The sequence below is a fragment of the Pseudochaenichthys georgianus genome, chromosome 18 (genome assembly GCF_902827115.2).
Source record: "Pseudochaenichthys georgianus chromosome 18, fPseGeo1.2, whole genome shotgun sequence".
Classification (NCBI taxonomy): Eukaryota; Metazoa; Chordata; class Actinopteri; order Perciformes; family Channichthyidae; genus Pseudochaenichthys; species Pseudochaenichthys georgianus.
In genome coordinates, this window is record NC_047520.1 from 12,259,354 (window position 1) to 12,278,529 (window position 19,176).

The window sequence follows — 19,176 nt, forward strand, 5'->3', positions numbered from 1 at the left end:
GAGCTGTCCCTTAATAGATACTATCTCTTTTCGTATTAGTGATGGGAATTCTAGATCATTTGGCTCGGCTCACTAAACAGCTCTTCATTTTACCACGGAGCCTCAGTTTCGCCGCTGCGAAGCTCCGGCGCTCGCAGTTCAAGCGCGTGCTCCACTAGCACCCCCCGTCAAGGCTCGCCGGCAGTACACTTTCCGTCACAGCAACACGCTTTGCTGGCGGCGAAAATAATCCCACCAGAGTCCTTTGCCCCTCCAACAGAGGGATGTCCTTGTCCTTTTTCCTTTTCGTCATTTCAAGCGATAAAAACTCGATCTTCTCTCGAATTATTTATTTTTGTGGACGCCCTCGGCTCGAGTTCAGGTCGTTCCGAGCTGAATAAGGGCGTCAAATGACGGCAAGACGCCCCCTGGCGGAAACGCTGGTGGGAGCTAATTCCTGCTCAGAAATCTACCGAGTTACAGCTAAATGCTGCCGTGATTAATAATAATAATAGATTTATTTTGTTAGCGCTTTTACAGGTGCTCAAATACGCTTTACAGATATAGTGAAAAGAATGGAACAACAAATAAATATATAGTTAAAGTCAAATAATACAAAAAAAAATCACACATTAAAAGCCAGATTGAAGAGGTGAGGTTTTGTGAGTGTTTTGAAGGTGGTGAGGTCGGTGCCGTCTCTGATGGGTTGTGGGAGTGAGTTCCAGAGGGAGGGGGCAGCGACGGAGAAGGCTCTGTCTCCCCAGGTCCGGTGATTGATGCGGGTGGGGATGGATAGGAGGTTGGCTTCTGATGAGCGGAGGCAGCGGGAAGGGGTGTGGTGGTGCAGCAGGTCTGTGAGGTAGGGGGGGGGGCCTGATTGTTGAGGGCTTTGTGAGTAATGAGGAGGACTAAAATGCCATATCATGTTCCAAACCACATCAAGGATTATTTCTGAAACAGTATGGAGCTCAAATGCTTTTTCTCTTGCGGGTTTACCACAAGGTGAGTTCCTTTCTTTATTTCCTGCTTTTTTACACATATTCTCTCCAGTACAGGTTAGCTCTGAGTGTTAGCGATGCTAATGTAAACAAAGACATGTGACCTGCTCTTACGAAATCAGTCGCATTGACCCGAAGGCATATTTTGAGTTGTATACACTGTTATAGAAAGAGGAGATTCCTAGCTTTCTAATGATCTCAGGATTGTTGTTGTACTCCTACACTGAACAAAAATATAAACAACACTTTTGTTTTTGCTCCCATTTTTCATGAGATGAACTCAAAGATCTAAAACATGTTCTTTATACACACAATAACCATTTCTCTCAAATATTGTTCACAAATCTGAAAAAATGTGTGATAGTGAGCACTTCTCCTCTGCCGAGATAATCCATCCCACCTCACAGGTGTGGCATATCAAGATGCTGATTAGACAGCATGATTATTGCACAGGTGTGCCTTAGGCTGGCCACAATAGAAGGCCACTCTGAAACGTGCAGTTTTGCTTTATTGGGGGGGTCCGAAAACCAGTCAGTATCTGGTGTGAGGGGTAGGGTTAGGGTTAGGGTTAGGGTAATGTTGTGAATCGAGTGGCCCATGGTGGTGGTGGGGTTATGGTATGGGCAGGCGTATGTTATGGACGACGAACACAGGCCACTCGATTCACAACATTACCCTTTGAGTTCATCTCATGAAAAATGGGAGCAAAACCAAAAGTGTTGCGTTTATATTTTTGTTCAGTGTAATATTAAGCAACATATGTCACATTATATAATGACTGTCACTGAGTCATCATTTTGAGAAAAAGGCCTTCAAAGTTTCCCCTTCTCTGGAATCCATCGATCTGATTGATTAGTAGCGGAGCAAATGATCAAAGTAGTACAGAGGGGAAATGTGTGTGTGTGTGTGTGTGTGTGTGTGTGTGTGTGTGTGTGTGTGTGTGTGTGTGTGTGTGTGTGTGTGTGTGTGTGTGTGTGTGTGTGTGTGTGTGTGTGTGTGTGTGTGTGTGTGTGTGTGTGTGTGTGTGTGTGGTGTGTGTGTGTGTGTGTGTGTGTGTGTGTGTGTGTGTGTGTGTGTGTGTGTGTGTGTGTGTGTGTGTGTGTGTGTGTGTGTGTGTGTGTGAAAACACTCACAATAAACACCGGCTGTTGTTATGCTACTCCGTTCTCTGCTTGTAATTATGCCGAAGCTTCATACTTGTATTTATCATCTGAATTTGCCGAAACAAGTTTAGTATTCTGAAAGCCAAGACTTTGTTTGTTTGAAATCAGATGAAAACAAACTGTAACGGACCCTGCCGTGTTATCTATGATTACATTCATAATTTCAACAGGAGGGAGGGGGAGCGGCGCTGCGGAAGAGCAGAGTGCGAGTGAGAGGTGCCTGTCATCTTCCCTTTACAAGCTTCAAAAATGTATTTATCGTCTGATTTTGGAAATAAAAGTTTCATATTCTGAAAGCCAAGACTTTGTTTATTTAAAATCAAACAAAACACCCGAACTTTTTTTTTTACGCAACTCCACGTTTATTTTTAAATGAGCCGTTGCCACTTCCGACTGATTTCGATAGAGCGGGTCACATATTACTTCAAACACGTTGCCCATTGTTTCTGATGGCAACGTTTCCGATAGGGCCGTGGGTGTAAAGCCAGACCACATTTCCGATATTACCTCATATTGGCAAGCAAATCTGGATCAGATCCGTTGTACCCCCGTTTTTAGAGATTTGGGTACAGAGGGAAAGAGACAGGGTTTTGTTGTCTGACACCGGGGACACATATTTACGTATACAATACATAAAAGAGTGCATTTTGCATGATAGGACACCTTTAAATCAGGTGCAAGAGAACTGCCTTTAGGTGTAAATGTGTATGTTTACTGTATAATAGCATAAGCTCTGCGGGGTGTTTACCTCCCCGCTACATGTTTGGAGTATTCAACAACATATTAGCCAAAGGCAGCTATAAACTTCTTGATGTATCCCCACTTTCTAATATCCATCTTACTTGCAGGAACAGTGACAAGCTTCCTCACTCTGAAGCCAACCATAAACCACAAACCTCATACACCAGCATGAAGCAAAGCTATGCCTATAACAATCAGCAAGTGCTGTTAGGCATCATAAAGGCAGCTTAAGTGGTCTTTAATAAAGGTAGGTTTTACATGCCTCCCAGGCATTTTCCTCATAAAATCCTAAAAGGTTTCGGCCAGTCATTCTCTCTTATGAGCTTGTAAAATCTTAGCATCCTCTCCTGACCACAGCAACAATATAAACATCTTTCTTTGACTTATTTTTGTATGCCCCTGAGAGCCCCATAACCCCCGCGTAATTGCCCTCAGATAATGCTCTACTGGTATAGCCTGTTGCCACTCCATTGTCTTCTTATTTCTTTTTCCATTCCTCTCTTGTCTTGCCTCTGATTATATGTCATACGCTTGATTTAATCAGAGCGGGAAAACAGAAGAGACTTATGAGAGCTCCCTCCTCAAAATTGAGACATTATGATGCATATATTAGTTCCATTGCTTTGCCATTTGATGCCCATTGTCAAGGTGGGTTATGGAACTGAACTGACTGAGACAAAGCCACCCTTAGGCAGAAAGGCTGTGTTTGCCACAGACGAATGAAGGAGTCTTGTCTCCAGGACAAAAAAAAGTTGGCAGACATCAGACTGACTAGACCCCCTCTACCCCGTTCTATCTTTAATCTGGTCCAGGGCCAGGTTTAGCAAGGTAGCCAAAGGATTCTGGGGCATCCCAAGGGGTTTCCAAGCCAGGGAGGATACATTATCCCCCCTGTGTGCTTCTCAGTAGGTTTCTCCCAGTATTTGCCCTGTAGAGAAAGCCTGTTTAGACTCCTTGATTCCTCAGTCTCAATGGGCAACCTAGAAAACAAGAGAGCCCAGCAGTGTCCACATGTCGTCCAACATTGTCCCTTTGCCTCTGCAATGATTTGTCAACTCAGTGACCTTTGCCGGAGAGACCGGTGAGACCTCCAGTCCTGCTTTCCTCTCCGAGTGTACGAGGGAGTTAGGTCAGGATATTTCAAAGTGTTCTTTCTTCCACCTCGGTCAGTCTGGCCAAAAAGAAGATTATTTCTCTATGTTGCCCAGAAAATCATATCGACATTTCTTCCAGGACACACTGCAGGCTTTCTGGTCTAATGGTACCTTTTCCAGTTTGATGGCTTCCTCCAGCAGCAGGTTTTTGGGGTTTGGCCACCATGTACAAACATGACCATGTGGCTACACTTTGGCCAGAAGGTTTAGGACAATATAACATATTCAGAGATATTATGTAGTTACAGATGTTTGTTTTCTTTTGCTTTTTTTTCCAAAGCAAAATGAGGCAGGGTTGATCAATTTAGATTTCATGCTGTATACTTGGGAGTTCACAAGAGAATATACACTGCGCATTATTTGCAACCAACAATTCAGTATTCAATTTCATTTCCACTTAGTTATATTTAATGAGGTTATTGGTATTGACAGTAGGCATGTTTTACAGCAGCTGATCTGAGATTTACATATTTGTATTCCACATGTAGTTGACCAGTAAAGTCCCACTATGACGCTGAGCTTGAGTTGTACAATAAGCACTTAATATGTATTTGGAGAACGCCAAAGGGATGGCTAATATTGCTTCATAATCCTTTATTTGCTATTAGCTTTTTTTCACAGTTGTATTCAAACATAACATGAGGTCAGAAGCAACACCGGTTTGTAAATTGTAAAAACTAATGTTGTCGTCTGTCAAATATAAACAGTTTAACCTCCACTACACATATGAGCAACGTTGAACAGATGAATGAAGGACACAATGCTACAAAATGCTCAAATTCAAAGGCTTTCAAGGATTTCTAGAAAGTAAAAAGTCTGTGAGGCATTCGGTGCTCAACTTCCAGAGCCTGCGTTTAGAGAAAGCATTTCATATCCCATCATACCTGTGCTTTCATGCATATCTCAAAGTAGGTATGTTATATGCATAAAGCCCTGTTTTAAATCTTCAAATAACCACAGGAGGGAACGGTACAACGACTTTAGATAGTAAGCACAGGGATAAGCTTGTTGTTATTGTTGTTCTGTTTTTTCTACTGGGTACGTCTGACAGCGGTGACGACCTGGCCGTGCAGGTTGTTCAAAGATAAGTGTGAGGGTCGCGAGATACAATCTGTAGGTCCATCAGTCAAAACACACTTGCCTGCTGCTGAGGTGTACCGTCCCCGTCCCCTCGCTCCCTCCCTCCCTCCTTTTCCTCCTCCTGTCTTGCAGCTTCAGGAATATTAAATATGCGAGCCTTCCCAGCCGCAGACGCATTGATTTTGTGTCACTCCCCCAGGCTGCAGCAACCTGATTTGGTATCAGTGATGGCTAAATGAGACTTCTCCAGATAGGAGCGGAGAAAATATAAGTTTCTCACTCTGAATTTCCTCAGGCAGGTTAATATGTATTATTAATTACAGTATCGCCATGATTAGATTCTGCGTAAGCTTCACGTTACTGTGTCCTCTGACCTTAATTCTGGAAGTCATTTAAAAGCGTTGTATTACAGTACGCCTGTGCTTCTTTCATTTTTTTAGCATTTCACAGTCGAGCTAACAAGTCCAGGCCACTTCCCACTGGGATTCTTTGGCATTAGTTACATTTTCTTAAAGCAATATTCATCATTCATAACTGATTCTTGTCTAATGAGGATTCCAACCCTCGAGTGCTGGGTGCTTCACTGGAGTCAGCAATGGGCTTAATGCAATTAAAGCGCTGCAGCCGCTTCATGGAGCCTCCTTTGTGAATCACTGTTTGCCGAGCTGCTTCTCAAATGTGGACAAAGCCAGATAAGCAGCGTTTTAATGCGAGAGGTACTTTCACTGGAGCCTATTTGATTTGTTTTACTTGCCATCAAGTTGCTGTTAGAATTTAAAAAATGACTTTCAATCAGGGGTGTCAAAGAAACTGACTAAACACTATAATATAATAACACAACTGTGAAGTGTTGTAGCTGCAATGATATCGGAGGGTCTGTTTCTCTTTGTGTGTGGGCTAAAGAATGTATGAGAACTGTCAGCTTATGAAAAGAAAAAGCATGAAGCAACATTTCATTTGATTTACAGTGTGTATCTGCTTGCGTATATGCATAGTTTTGATTTTATGGGAAGGAACATAAACGACTGAGGAATGTAGCGCTGTTATCTGCATTGTGATGCTGCATTGTGATTCACCATAAACCCTGACAGGGGGCTCTGTGTTTTGCGACATGACTGGCAGTGTTCCCACCTTCCTGGTAGCGGTAGGGTTCCTTCTTCTGCACGCACACACAGTTTAGAGGCTCAACATTGCCACCATGTGGTACATAACAGCCATGACCCCTCTCTGGCTGAGGTTAACAGCTCCAGATGCTCACAGCTAGTGCTGCGTACCTGGACTCACATTCAGGTTCAGGTCCGGACTCAAGTCCAGAGGTTCAGGTTCAGGTCCGGACTTATAAGTCCGGACCTGAACCCATGGCTTGTGTCAAGTTGTGTGAGTAACTAAAGTGAACTTATTGTGAGCTAATTATCAATTGAAAATTAACTCATAATCAACTCAAATTCACTCATCAGGTTTATTGTGCTCCCTTCCAACTTGTGTCTACATTTCTCTACAAAGTACAAATGTGCCACTTAGTCTACAAATGACTTATGACAGCAACTACAGTGAACTACTACAAAGTTCAAACATGTATTTCATTTACCAAACTAAAGTAACCAAACAGTCCCTGAGCTGACTGAGCCTAAATCCCTAAAGCGTTGCTGAAAGGTAGAGTGTAGAGTAGACTATACGCATTACACTGTTACACACCTACTATACAGTATAGGCTGTAGTGACTGTACAGTCAGAGTGTACTGTACTGTCTGTGCACCATGTATTTTCTACAATCTACATGTGTACATTATACAGTACATACTACATACATAGTGATGTACATACATACTGTTAGAAATTAAAATCAATGTTGATATGGCGTAATTTTGAATTAAATACACTAATTTAAATCATTTTTATTCTGAAAAAACCGGAAGTTCACACTATTAACTTAATACTTTTATTCTGAAAATTCTTCATTTCCGGTTAGCATTAGCATGTGGCGAAATTCTACATCTTCAAACCGTGAATCGAAGGTGAAATGACATGTGATGTTGTACACTGAGCACACTGGGATTAGCACTCATTTATTCACACTGAATAACGTTCATCAGGGAATGTTTAAATAACCACAGACACCAGAATATACGTAAGTGCTAGTTTTTTTGCGAGTCCAAGTACCGGTTCCCGACGTTCCGGTTTTAACCGGACTTGTACCGAAACTTTTTACAAGTCCAGTACCGGTTCGGCGTACCGGTACGCAGCACTACTCACAGCCAGCTCCACGAGGGGACAGCATTGCAGATGTAGGTGTCAGGGTTTGGTTAAAAAAAACATGAGCAGACGTCAAATCATAGCAGAGCCTGGCTGAGGTCCCAGTTTGTGATGAGCGGACATCAAATCAATAATCTGTTCATTAGTGTTACAAGAAGAAATCTAAACGTGGTCTGCTGCTCAAACAAATCAATAACGCATGTATTTATTACTCATTGTGGCATGGTCACTTTTAATGTGTAGCTGCTGATATCTGACTCAAATCAGTCCTTTGTGCCTGTAGCCATCAGGCTCCACAATCACAAGCTACCTTGGTTGGTGATTGGCTAATGGTTACACAAGTCAAATAATCGTTATGACATCATAAAGTGGCCAAAATCTGATCAGCTCATTTTCAGACAGGTTTTTGTAGAAATGGATCAGGACAAAAAGTGAGCTAATCTTTTTTCCTGTAGCTTTCAGAATCTCTTTACACAGAGGGGACACATGTTGATGTAGAAGAGACATGGAGAAGTGGATGTTGCCTAATAGGTGACCTTTAACCTGCACTCTCATCTGCACACCTATATAAATATATTTAACATGTTCACAACTTTTTACTATGATATCTTGTTTTAATAGTTACTGTATCATTTTATTGTTGCTGTACTATTATTTTAATTTGTATTCAATTTTTTACCCTGTGTGCATCCTGTTGCTGCTATTAACACATTCATTTCCCCAAGGGGATAAATAAAGTCTCATTTGATCTTATCTTATCAAATAGCCTTCTGTATGATGCACATTCCAATCTCTGTCCAATTGCAGAGGACTTGTTGTGGGGGAAACTTCTGAAGCAATTGGAAACAGGACTCCGAGAGACACGAGGAGAGCTGGAGCTTTGACGGCAAACACTGGTGGTTTATTTGGAGTTACGGCCGGAGAATTGACGAGACAGGTGGTGCGTCACGAGTTGACACAGCGGCTGCCAAACCAATTCTGAAGAACTCTTTCTGCAGCTCGAGGTTTTAACTAGTCGCAGTGAAATAATCAACATTCTTTATCAGTGAGACTAAAGCAATACGGACCCTGAATCTAACTAGAGCTCTCGTCCATAGAAAAGAATGTGCGCCAGGAACCGACGTCCCTGAGCAGTAAACTACCTCATGGCAGCTTGTGCTCCGTCATACAGTGTAGACTGGCAACAACAATGCGCCCAAGCTGCTCCTCCTTAAGAGAGATAGCAGCAACACCCAAGGCCGTAGAACTATGCCATGAGAAAGGAGACAGCGAGAGGAGAAAGTAATGAACTGTGTCGAAGGGTGAATACCTAAGCAAATTATTCACTAACACTTGTAACACTTTTGCATCTCAACCAACACACGCCTTTCCTTTCAAGTGTGCGGAGTGAGGCTGCTAACAATGCACCAGGGCATTTCTCTCCTGTCCTCATGGCTATATGTAATTAGCTGCAGTCCCATTCAATTCCCCTCATTTCAGACTTTCTCAGATCAATATCACATAGCCTGCCCTGCTAAATGACCGTTCTGCTAGGAAGGGCTTTTCTATAGCTGAATGGGAGATCAATCACCGGGCGAAAAGAGACATTCAATGCAGTAGGAGCAATGGCGGCACACACACTTTGAGGCGTTATCCAACAGGCTTTAGAGGAAAAGGTGGCAGAGGAGAGATGAGGGTGATATTTCTAAGAGGATATTGTGTTGAAGTGTCAGGTTTACGACATGGCTTCTTTTTGTCTCCCCTGTATCAACCGCTATTGAGGTAAAGACACAAATCTGGAAGTCTTGACTTGATTGCTTGAGGAGAAATACACTGATGGAAACACAATCCTTTGTTAGCGCTGAATTATCTTCTCTGTGTTGAGGCTGTATGCTTTCTTTGTATCTATATCTTCATTTGAATTGACTTTGGAGCTTCAGAATCGGCTTTATTGAAGACACAAACATGGCTATAAAGGTTTTCTTTCACATCCATTTATCAATGATTGACCTGATAATTATTGCTTTAAAAAGGCCGCTCCAGGAAATGAATGAATCACAGTTGCACACTCACACAGTTAACCCTGAATGCATCTAACCAAGATCGATAATCCAAGTTGGGAACACATCACTATCAGCTCATTGTTGGCCGACACATGAGAGCATTTAGCGTTTTCATAGCACTGGATGAGATATAAGCATATTGAAAGTCTGGGTCGATGTCTTCCCATTCAGCCGCAGAGAGCCAGGCAATCAGAGGCCCACACTATCTTCATCTCTGATAGTAATTACATGTGACACCAACTGCAAGGCTAATTCAGGGCTGGTTATTAATGTCTATAAGAGATAGTCAGAGGACAATGGAGCGTAGTCTTGTGGAGGATGGCGTAAGCGCGTAGTGGCAGTTACAGAATCGATTTCAACATCTGGAATGAGTGTGTTCTGAGAAGGGCTGCGGCTAGAGATGTTGCTAAACTCTCCGGTTAGTAAGGGTGGGGTTATGAACTGACAGAGATGGTGAAAGTACACACTTCCTGTACTCTAGAAGTAGAGATACTCATGTTTAAAATACTCTAGTAAAAGTAAAGAAGTATGGGCTTTGAAATGTACTTCAGTAAAAAGTACCCATAACTGACCTCCCTTTATATTAATAGAACAATAATGTCATTGTTAGCTAATGAATGTTTCCATGCTGAACAACGGCAACATGACAACGTTTCCATTGGTCCCTCTTCTTTAGAGAAGACCAGGAAGTGATCGATACACGGATCGTGTTCAAATCAATAGGCACGCAATGACTCTAAAGAATACTGATCACGCACCAGACACACATTCAGACTAAAGGAACCAGCTGTTTGGGAAATGAGAGAAGTAGAAAGTACAGGTATTTGTGTTCAACATGTAAGAAGTAGAAAGTACAGGTATTTGTGTTCAACATGTAAGAAGTAGAAAGTACAGGTATTTGGGTTCAACATGTAAGAAGTAGAAAGTACAGGTATTTGTGTTCAACATGTAAGAAGTAGAAAGTACAGGTATTTGGGTTCAACATGTAAGAAGTAGAAAGTACAGGTATTTGAGTTCAACATGTAAGAAGTAGAAAGTACAGGTATTTGTGTTCAACATGTAAGAAGTAGAAAGTACAGGTATTTGTGTTCAACATGTAAGAAGTAGAAAGTACAGGTATTTCTGTTCAACATGTAAGAAGTAGAAAGTACAGGTATTTGAGTTCAACATGTGAGAAGTAGAAAGTACAGGTATTTGTGTTCAACATGTGAGAAGTAGAAAGTACAGGTATTTGTGTTCAATATGTGAGAAGTAGAAAGTACAGGTATTTGAGTTCAACATGTGAGAAGTAGAAAGTACAGGTATTTGAGTTCAACATGTGAGAAGTAGAAAGTACAGGTATTTGTGTTCAACATGTAAGAAGTAGAAAGTACAGGTATTTGAGTTCAATATGTGAGAAGTAGAAAGTACAGGTATTTGAGTTCAACATGTAAGAAGTAGAAAGTACAGGTATTTGAGTTCAACATGTAAGAAGTAGAAAGTACAGGTACTTCTGTTTAAAAAGGTAAGAAGTCAAACTAAAAAGTCGTCAGAAGAATAAGTAGTGGAGTAAAGTACTGATACCAGAAAAATGTACTTAAATACAGTAACAAAGTATTTGTACTCCACTACTTCCCACCTCTGTGAAATGATAGTTGCATTAATAAGTAACAATGTGCTGTGGGCTATTTTGGTCAAATTCTAATATGCTATTTTATGTAAAATAAGAAAAAATGTCCTCCCTAATCATCTGGCACCTGCCTCAGAGTTGGATGCCTAATGTTTTATTCAACTGGACTATTTTGAATTGTGCTTCCAATGCAGGGAAAGATTCAGCTGACACAGCATTACATTATCCCTGTTTAGAGTGCCTCTAATCTAAGCCTTTTCAGGAACAGAGAAAAATAGCATCGATTTGTGTGTGTGTGTTCTTTAGGTTCAGTTTAAAAGAAAGTTTTAATAACTTAAGTTTTCCCAACCCAGGCTTTAATTCTTACACTTAAACTCTTCAAGTTAAAACATCCAAAAAAGCCAGCTTTCACCTGGGATTACAAGAATTAACTGACATTTAAGGAAGTAGATCAGGATGTATTTTTAGATCAAAGCAGCCGCTAAAAGCTGAAGATATCCTGAAAGTGAAGGATCATCAAAGTGAATAAAAACCTTAGATTCACGGACAAAGTGTTGAATTTCAGACAAAACCTTTTTCTGAATGAGAACACATATTGGAGTGATGCCTGCTGCTTTTAATACTGGGGAATCGACCACAAGGAGTAGCATGACATCAATCTGAAAAATGCATTCACAGAATGACAACAAACATCATTCGTCAGAATAGAACCGGCAGTAGCTATTTATACAGAAAAATAAATACCAGCAATGTGAGGATTCTCATTCAAAAACCAACCAGCGCTTAACAGTAGGCTCTTAAAGTCTGAACTCATCTCTCCACAGGCACAAAGCAAAAGAAACATTTACTCTATTGGAATTTCAACACTTCATGTTTCCTAAATAAATGATGACTCAGCATGCTACATTAAAAATAAAAAAGATCCTCAGCAATAGAGATGTCTGGCCAGAGAATAGAGCCGTGAAAGGAGAAGCATGCAGGATAAAAACAGCAAAATACAACTTGCATCAAAGCAGATTCTCAGGGAAATAATATAATATGTATACGCTGCTGTCGGACGGAGAGATTCATTACTCCAATGTTAGTATTATTCTTCTGATTCGTTTGTTTTCACTGACAGTCTAAGAACCGGGAACAAAAACTGAGTTAACGTTAGCCAGGCTTTTACTCTCCGCTGTCAGCATGCAGTCTCGGGGAAAATGAGATCTTTATCTGACAGCAGCGTTTTACTGTGTGTGCTACATTCACAGCACTGCAAGAGGATGGATCATCTATCAATGCACTGGTACAAGACAGGACTGTATACTGAGAACAACACCACAGCAATAACTACAGGACAGTTACTGATATTCCAGTAAACATGACAAAAATATAACATTGATCAAAGTCCTTTCTAATCATAACTGTCCACACAGTCATTTCAGCGCTCGGAAAAATGGTTTGCTTTTGTCATCATGCTTCAGACGGGCACCACGAATCCACAATATTATATCCGACATCAAAATGGGTCCTATTATTATTGGTCCATTGAAATGTGTTTCAAAATAACATGATGTACAATAAAAAGCTTCTCAGGCAAAGAACACAGTAGCTGTCTGGTTTACATTCTTGGCGATAACAGCACCTCTTATATGTTTTGTTTTTTTTACAGAAAATAAAAATGTATACAGCCATTTCGATTGTGCACTGAAATGATAAACTCCACTGACTTTAGCATTCCACGAAGAAAATACAATTTTGTGGATATTTTTTAAAGTATATAGTAAGTTTAACAGTAACACATTTGGCCAATACAGAATCATAATGCAGAGATTGTACATTTATTTTCATACAAAGACATTCCATTCACATTGGTCTTCACATTCATGTGAGTTGGGTGGGGGTGCTGTTGCAGGATGTGTCCACTGTGTGGCAGCATGGAGGGATCCTGGCTTGTGTTCAGTGCATTTCTCTTCGGTTTGAGGGCTGTAGCACATTCTGTGTCAGGGCCCCACAGACGCTGATTTAGCTTCGTCACACCAGCCGTAGGAGGGATTCTAAAATAGAGAGCTGCAGACTGGCCTGTTGGACAAAATCAAATTTCAGTCCATGGCTCCTGCATGGATTGGGATACAATGACTAATACATCCAGAAAAACATCAGCACTGTGTCGCACAGAGCCCTGAGTCACTGTGTAATCTTAATTAAAACGTGCCTTAAAGTGGTGATTACAATCTTAAGTGCCTGTGTCAAAATACAGTTTCAATACCTTTTTGTTATATTATAAACATATGTATGCATGATCAAATTGCAACAAACTAATTGCTAATGTAGCCTCCGGGGTCTATGTTGATCTGGTATGCCTGTTTTGTGTCATGTGCAAACATATTTGTATTAATAATGACAACAAGAAAGAAGAACATTTTCCCAGGTTAACTCGCAATTCCATAGCCTTTTTTTATGGTTAAATACTGATTCATTTCACATCTGTAGGCCTTTACACATTATTCAAATACAGCAATGTGAGAATTGTTCTTTTATTAAACTTCTCACAACTCATATTCATATTTTCTGAAAGGTTATAAGAAGGCTTTGCTGTGTCTTAATGGGTCCCATGCAAAAGATGTCAGAAGATGACATTCAGGTATTTCCTGCTCAGCTTCCCTTTATTGATGGATTCATTAAAACAAATAAGAATTGGTGGATAATTCCAGGAATACATTTATTTTCTTTCATGCCAGGAATAACCACCTTCTGTTAAACCTATATCCAGCGGTCAACTATAAAATGTATGTTTTATTATGTATTGATTTATGTTATGCATGTAGGATGCATGTTGGGTAATGTGTTATTTTTTACATTTTATTTTATCATATTGTTTCAAGTTTGTTTTATTTTCCCACTTATTGAACCTTATTTAAGGCATTTTTCTCCCTGTTTGTGCTCAGTCTGTCTATTTCTCTATTTTGTGCTGCATTATTATTCTTGTATGATAATTATTTACAGTCATGCTCGGCAATCAAAAAGCAGATGTTCATAACATGTGACTGATCACATTTTTCTCCATGCAACGTATTTTTCACACTAAGCACATCAATAACAATCATAGTTTGAATGCAGTCAGTGTAAGAATAGCATTGAAAGTGAGCAGCGCTCTCACCTCAGTCACCTGGTTATAGGTGGACATCAAACACTCCTTCTTCCAAGGTCTCTAAATCCTCTTCAGCAATTACTGAAACAGCGTAAGCAAGAATAGATTAGTCAATGAAATTTAAAATGCAAATCACTGCCTATACAGCTGATGAGAATGTGTGGCTTCTGTGTGTTTACTCAGTTCCCTTGACAGGGCAGCACTTTTACTTATTGCTGATGCAAACACCGCCCGGGTCTCTGAGCCAATCACATGTCCATTGCAAATGACACCTTTGAGTGAGACAATCTTCCAAATGTCAGTGCTCTATACGCTCAGAGCAAAGCGCCATTTGAAAAGTGGAGGTGTTGCAGCGGTGACATGCAGTGCTGAGAATGTGATATAACAATCCTCTGAGATATACTTTTCTGAAAGGGTTAGGGAGCCTGCATTACACTGTACATTCGGTTTTTTCAACTTTATAATGACAGTGGTGGAAAGTAACTAAGTACATTTACTCAAGTACCATATTTTAGGGTACTTTACTTGAGTATTTAAATGTTTTGATACATTGTACTTCTACCCCACTACAATTAGGAGGCACATCAATCATTTAAAATACAATCAGCACTTAAATAAGACTTTAGTAACACCTGGATGAACATTTACAAGCTGCCCTGCAGAATACAAAGTCATCAAAATATAACTATAATCAAAACATATCATATATATTATTCTGAAATGGACCAATCTGCATACTGAGTACTTTTGGTATATTATAATGCAAATACTTTTGTACTTTTACTTGAGTAACATTTTGAATGTAGGACTTTTACTGTAACAGAGTATTCCTACACTCGGGTACTTCTACGTTTACTTAAGTACAAGATCTGATTCTTTCACCTAAAGAGCATCAGTAAATGTTGTGTGTTTCTTTAAATCAAGAAAACGAATGAAACTATTCCATGCAGGAATTTCTTTTACGATTCAGTGTGAAGAGCCAATGTTTACCAAACCAAATAAAATCCATATAAAGAGTACATAAAACATATGTTGTCCTAACAGCAGCTCACCTGAGTACTGCAGGCTGGGTGGAGTGTTGGCAGGTGGGGGGAAGCTGTAGGATCTGGCCTGGAGGGCGGGAGGCGTCTCGTGGCTGATGCTCTTCGTCCTTTTCCTGCACTCCACGGCCAGGCGGCTCCGACAGGCCTTGTGGCAGTTCACCCCACAGGCTGCAGGAGGGGGGGGGCAAGGAGAGGTGGAGAGGAAGGGAGAGACATGGGGAAAAAAGAAAACATTGGGGTAAACGGAGGAGCCAGTGGAGACGGGAATGATCTTCTACACGACATGCAGACACACAAACACTGGCACGCACATGCACTGAGGCCAACTGTGCCTGAACACAACTCTGTCAACCGGGGGGAGTCTGAGAGGAGAGGAGCGTGAGCAAGGCATCCCATACACATGTAAGTAGCCACACACACATCACTGTAGTTTAGTTTTACACAGCGACCAAAATCACCTTTTCCTACTTTTAGACATTCTACAAAGCTGTTTTTAAGCTCTTTGGACTTAAAATCACACTGTACATGTATATTCAATCTAATATTTAATATTCCATTCCTCACATACTCATATATATAATATCCTGCTTTATATTTTGTTACTGTACATTTGTAGTTCAACATGTATGTGTTATTTTATTTCTATTGAGATGTTTCAATGAAGTACCTCTTGTCTTATCTTATCTTATTTGCCTTCCCTCGACTCTTAGATTTAGTTAAAAGACAACATCCATGTTTCCTTTGATGAGGAGGTTGATTATTTCTCATTGCATCTTCATTAACTGTCTACCTTGAAGTGAACTGTTGAGTTAGAGGCAGTTTAAAAACCTCTCTTTTAAATTGTTCACTGCACTATTTTCTCTTGTTTTGTTGCTCTGACTTTGCTGTGTTATTCTTACTTTGGCAGCCGCCTACTCAGGCCAGAGAACCACCAGGGCTGGGAGGATAATACTTAAAATGTTCACAAAACAGGGGGTGTTTTTGGCTTACAGGAATAGTTGTACATGTTGGGAGGAACACTTATTTTCTTGCTGAGAGTTACAAAAGAAAGCGTATACCACTGTCAAGAAAATGTAGCTAAACCCAGCAACTAAATAGCATAGCATAGCATAAAGATTCAAACTGAGGGGAAGAGCAGGTACTCATTTAACAAATATAAAAAGTGGTTTTGATCATCTCTTAGTGACACAGTGAATATGCCTAATCTTGAGCTATTCATTTAAATAGAGAGGATCAAAAATAGGAGTGTGATATCCAATATAAACTTGGATTCAAAGACAGTGAGAGCCTCTCATATCTAATTCTTAATAAAGTCTACAGCCCCAAAACACACATCCAACTATATCCACACACATACTCAGAGGTCTCAACACACTCCACGCCCGCACTGCGTAGGCAAGGCAAGGCAAGGCAAGTTTATTTATATAGCACCTTTCAGCACCAGGCAATTCAAGGTGCTTTACAAAAATGAAAGACATTCAGACAAAAGCATTTAAAAACAGTAAAAGATAATAAAAGAAACATTAAAAGAAAAACAAAAGATGAAAGACATTAAGATAATGGCATTTAAAAATCAGTCATTAAAAAGAGAAGCTAATAAAATAAACATTAAAAGATACAAGTTACAGTGCAGTCTAAGATATGAATAGTTCAATTATTTCGGTTCTTGATTTTTAATTTATTCTCAGAACCTCCCTTTGGAAATCCGAACATTTCCGTCCCGATTGTTAATTTAGACTGATTGTTTTCACCATGTTATGCTCGCACGACATCCATAAATCGGACCCTCAGGAGTGTGTACTAGCCCCCTACTCTGCTTTGCGTTCCATAACAAAGTCTTTAAGTGTTACCTGAACACCCCGTGTTACCAAAACACTATTTTTCACCCGTCGGTGCTGTGATACTTGTTCCTCAGTACAAATCACCCAAAAACTGGCTAAACCCTGGCTACGATGGATATCCCAAATATCCTACTTTCGAGCAGTCCCTCTCATAAATGTCATGGAGAAATTAATTACGTTTAAATTTAAAACATTAAAAGAAAAAATACATGGATACAAGTTACAGTGCAGTCTAAGATATGAATAGTTCAATTAAAAGCAGCGACAAAAAGAAAAGTCTTCAGTCTGGATTTAAAAGTAGTCAGAGTTGCAGCGGACCTGCAGGTTTCTGGGAGTTTGTTCCAGATGTTTGGAGCATAATAACTGAACGCTGCTTCTCCATGTTTAGTTCTGACTCTGGAGACAGAAAGCTGACCAGTCCCTGAAGACCTGAGAGATCTGGATGGTTCATCATTTAGCAGTAGGTCAGAAATGTATTTTGGGCCTAAACCATTCAGTGCTTTATAAACCAGCAGCAGTATTTTTAAATCTATTCTTTGACACACAGGAAGCCAGTGTAAAGACTTCAGAACAGGAGTGATGTGATCCACTTTCTTAGTGTTAGTGAGGACTCGAGCAGCGGCGTTCTGAATCAGCTGCAGCTTCCTAATAGATTTTTTAGTGAGACCTGTGAAGACACCATTACAGTAGTCGAGTGTACTGAAGATAAAAGCATGGACAAGTTTTTCCAAATCCTGCTGTGACATTAGTCTTTTAATCCTAGATATATTCTTTAGGTGATAGTAGGCTGATTTAGTAATTGTTTTAATGTGACTGTTGAAACTCAGGTCAGAGTCCATGACTACACCTAGATTTCTGGCTTTATCTGTTGTTTTGAACATTGCAGGCTGAAGCTCAGTGCTCACTTTTATACGTTCTCACTTTGCTCCAAAAACCATTACCTCAGTTTTATCTTTGTTTAATTGGAGAAAGTTCTGACACATCCAGTCATTGATTTGTTCAATGCACTTACTCAGTGTTTGAATTGGAGCATAGTCTCCTGGTGAAATTGTTACGTAGATTTGTGTGTCATCTGCATAGCTATGGTAACTTATTTTGTTGTTCTTCATTATCTGAGCCAGTGGTAGCATGTAGATGTTAAAGAGAAGAGGCCCCAAGATGGAGCCTTGAGGAACCCCACATGTCATATTTGTCAAACAAAGTTGTTTCTGTCCTTTAGGTAGGATTCAAACCAATTTAGAACTGTTTCCGAAAGTCCCACCCAGTTTTCCAGTCGGTCTAGTAATATGCTGTGGTCAACAGTGTCAAACGCAGCACTGAGATCTAATAATACTAACACTGAAGTTCTGCCACTGTCTGTGTTTAAGTGGATGTCATTAAAGACCTTTACAAGAGCAGTCTCAGTGCTGTGGTTTGGACGAAAGCCTGACTGGAACACATCTAAACAGCCATTTAAATGCAAGAAATTACTCAACTGTTGAAAAACCACTTTTTCAATGATCTTACCTAGAAATGGGAGGTTTGATATGGGCCTGTAATTGTTCATTACTGAAGCATCTAGATTATTCTTTTTTAAGAGCGGTTTAATGACTGCAGTTTTCAGGGCCTGTGGAAAAATACCTGAGTGAAGAGATTTGTTTACTATATGAAGTAGATCTGAGGCCATGCAAGGCAAAACATCTTTGAAAAATCCTGTTGGAATAATATCAAGGCAGCAGGAGGAGGATTTCAGAAGTTGAATAATGTCCTCTAGGTTTTTATCATTAATCTGATGGAATTGTGTCATGATGTCTGAATTGATGTTAAGTGGACACAGAGACAACACATTTGCTGTACCTGATGCAGAGGCACTGACTGCTTGTCTGATTTTCTGAATTTTGTCAGTGAAAAAGGAGGCAAAATCATTGCACGCCCTGGTGGATAGAAATTCAGAGGCTACTGACACTGGGGGGTTAGTTAGTCTGTCGACGGTAGCAAACAAGGCACGTGCGTTGTTTTTGTTTTTGGTAATGATGTCAGAGAAGAACGATTGTCGTGCGTTTTTCAATTCCAAATTATAAAGGCCAAGTCTCTCTTAATAGATTTCAAAGTGAACCTGGAGATTTGTTTTTCGCCACCTGCGTTCAGCTTTTCGACATTCTCT

The 19,176-nt window shown here is 40.3% G+C and overlaps 1 protein-coding gene across 3 annotated transcripts in view; it reads right to left on the minus strand.

The window, feature by feature from the left end:
* Nucleotides 1-11,614: 11,614 nt before the first annotated feature.
* Nucleotides 11,615-19,176, minus strand: part of LOC117463895 (RAS guanyl-releasing protein 2) — a 35,013-nt gene continuing 27,451 nt past the window's right edge. For 2 of the 3 annotated variants that reach the window (XM_034106395.2, XM_034106393.2), the window contains exons 15-17: nucleotides 15,202-15,360; nucleotides 14,159-14,230; nucleotides 11,615-13,080 (exon numbers count right to left, since the gene is read on the minus strand). In XM_034106395.2, coding sequence (XP_033962286.1) covers nucleotides 14,172-14,230; nucleotides 15,202-15,360 — 218 coding nt within the window. In that variant the 3' untranslated portion in view covers nucleotides 11,615-13,080; nucleotides 14,159-14,171. The remainder of the gene's footprint in view (nucleotides 13,081-14,158; nucleotides 14,231-15,201; nucleotides 15,361-19,176) is intronic. The other variant, XM_034106394.2, reaches the window with a different exon arrangement.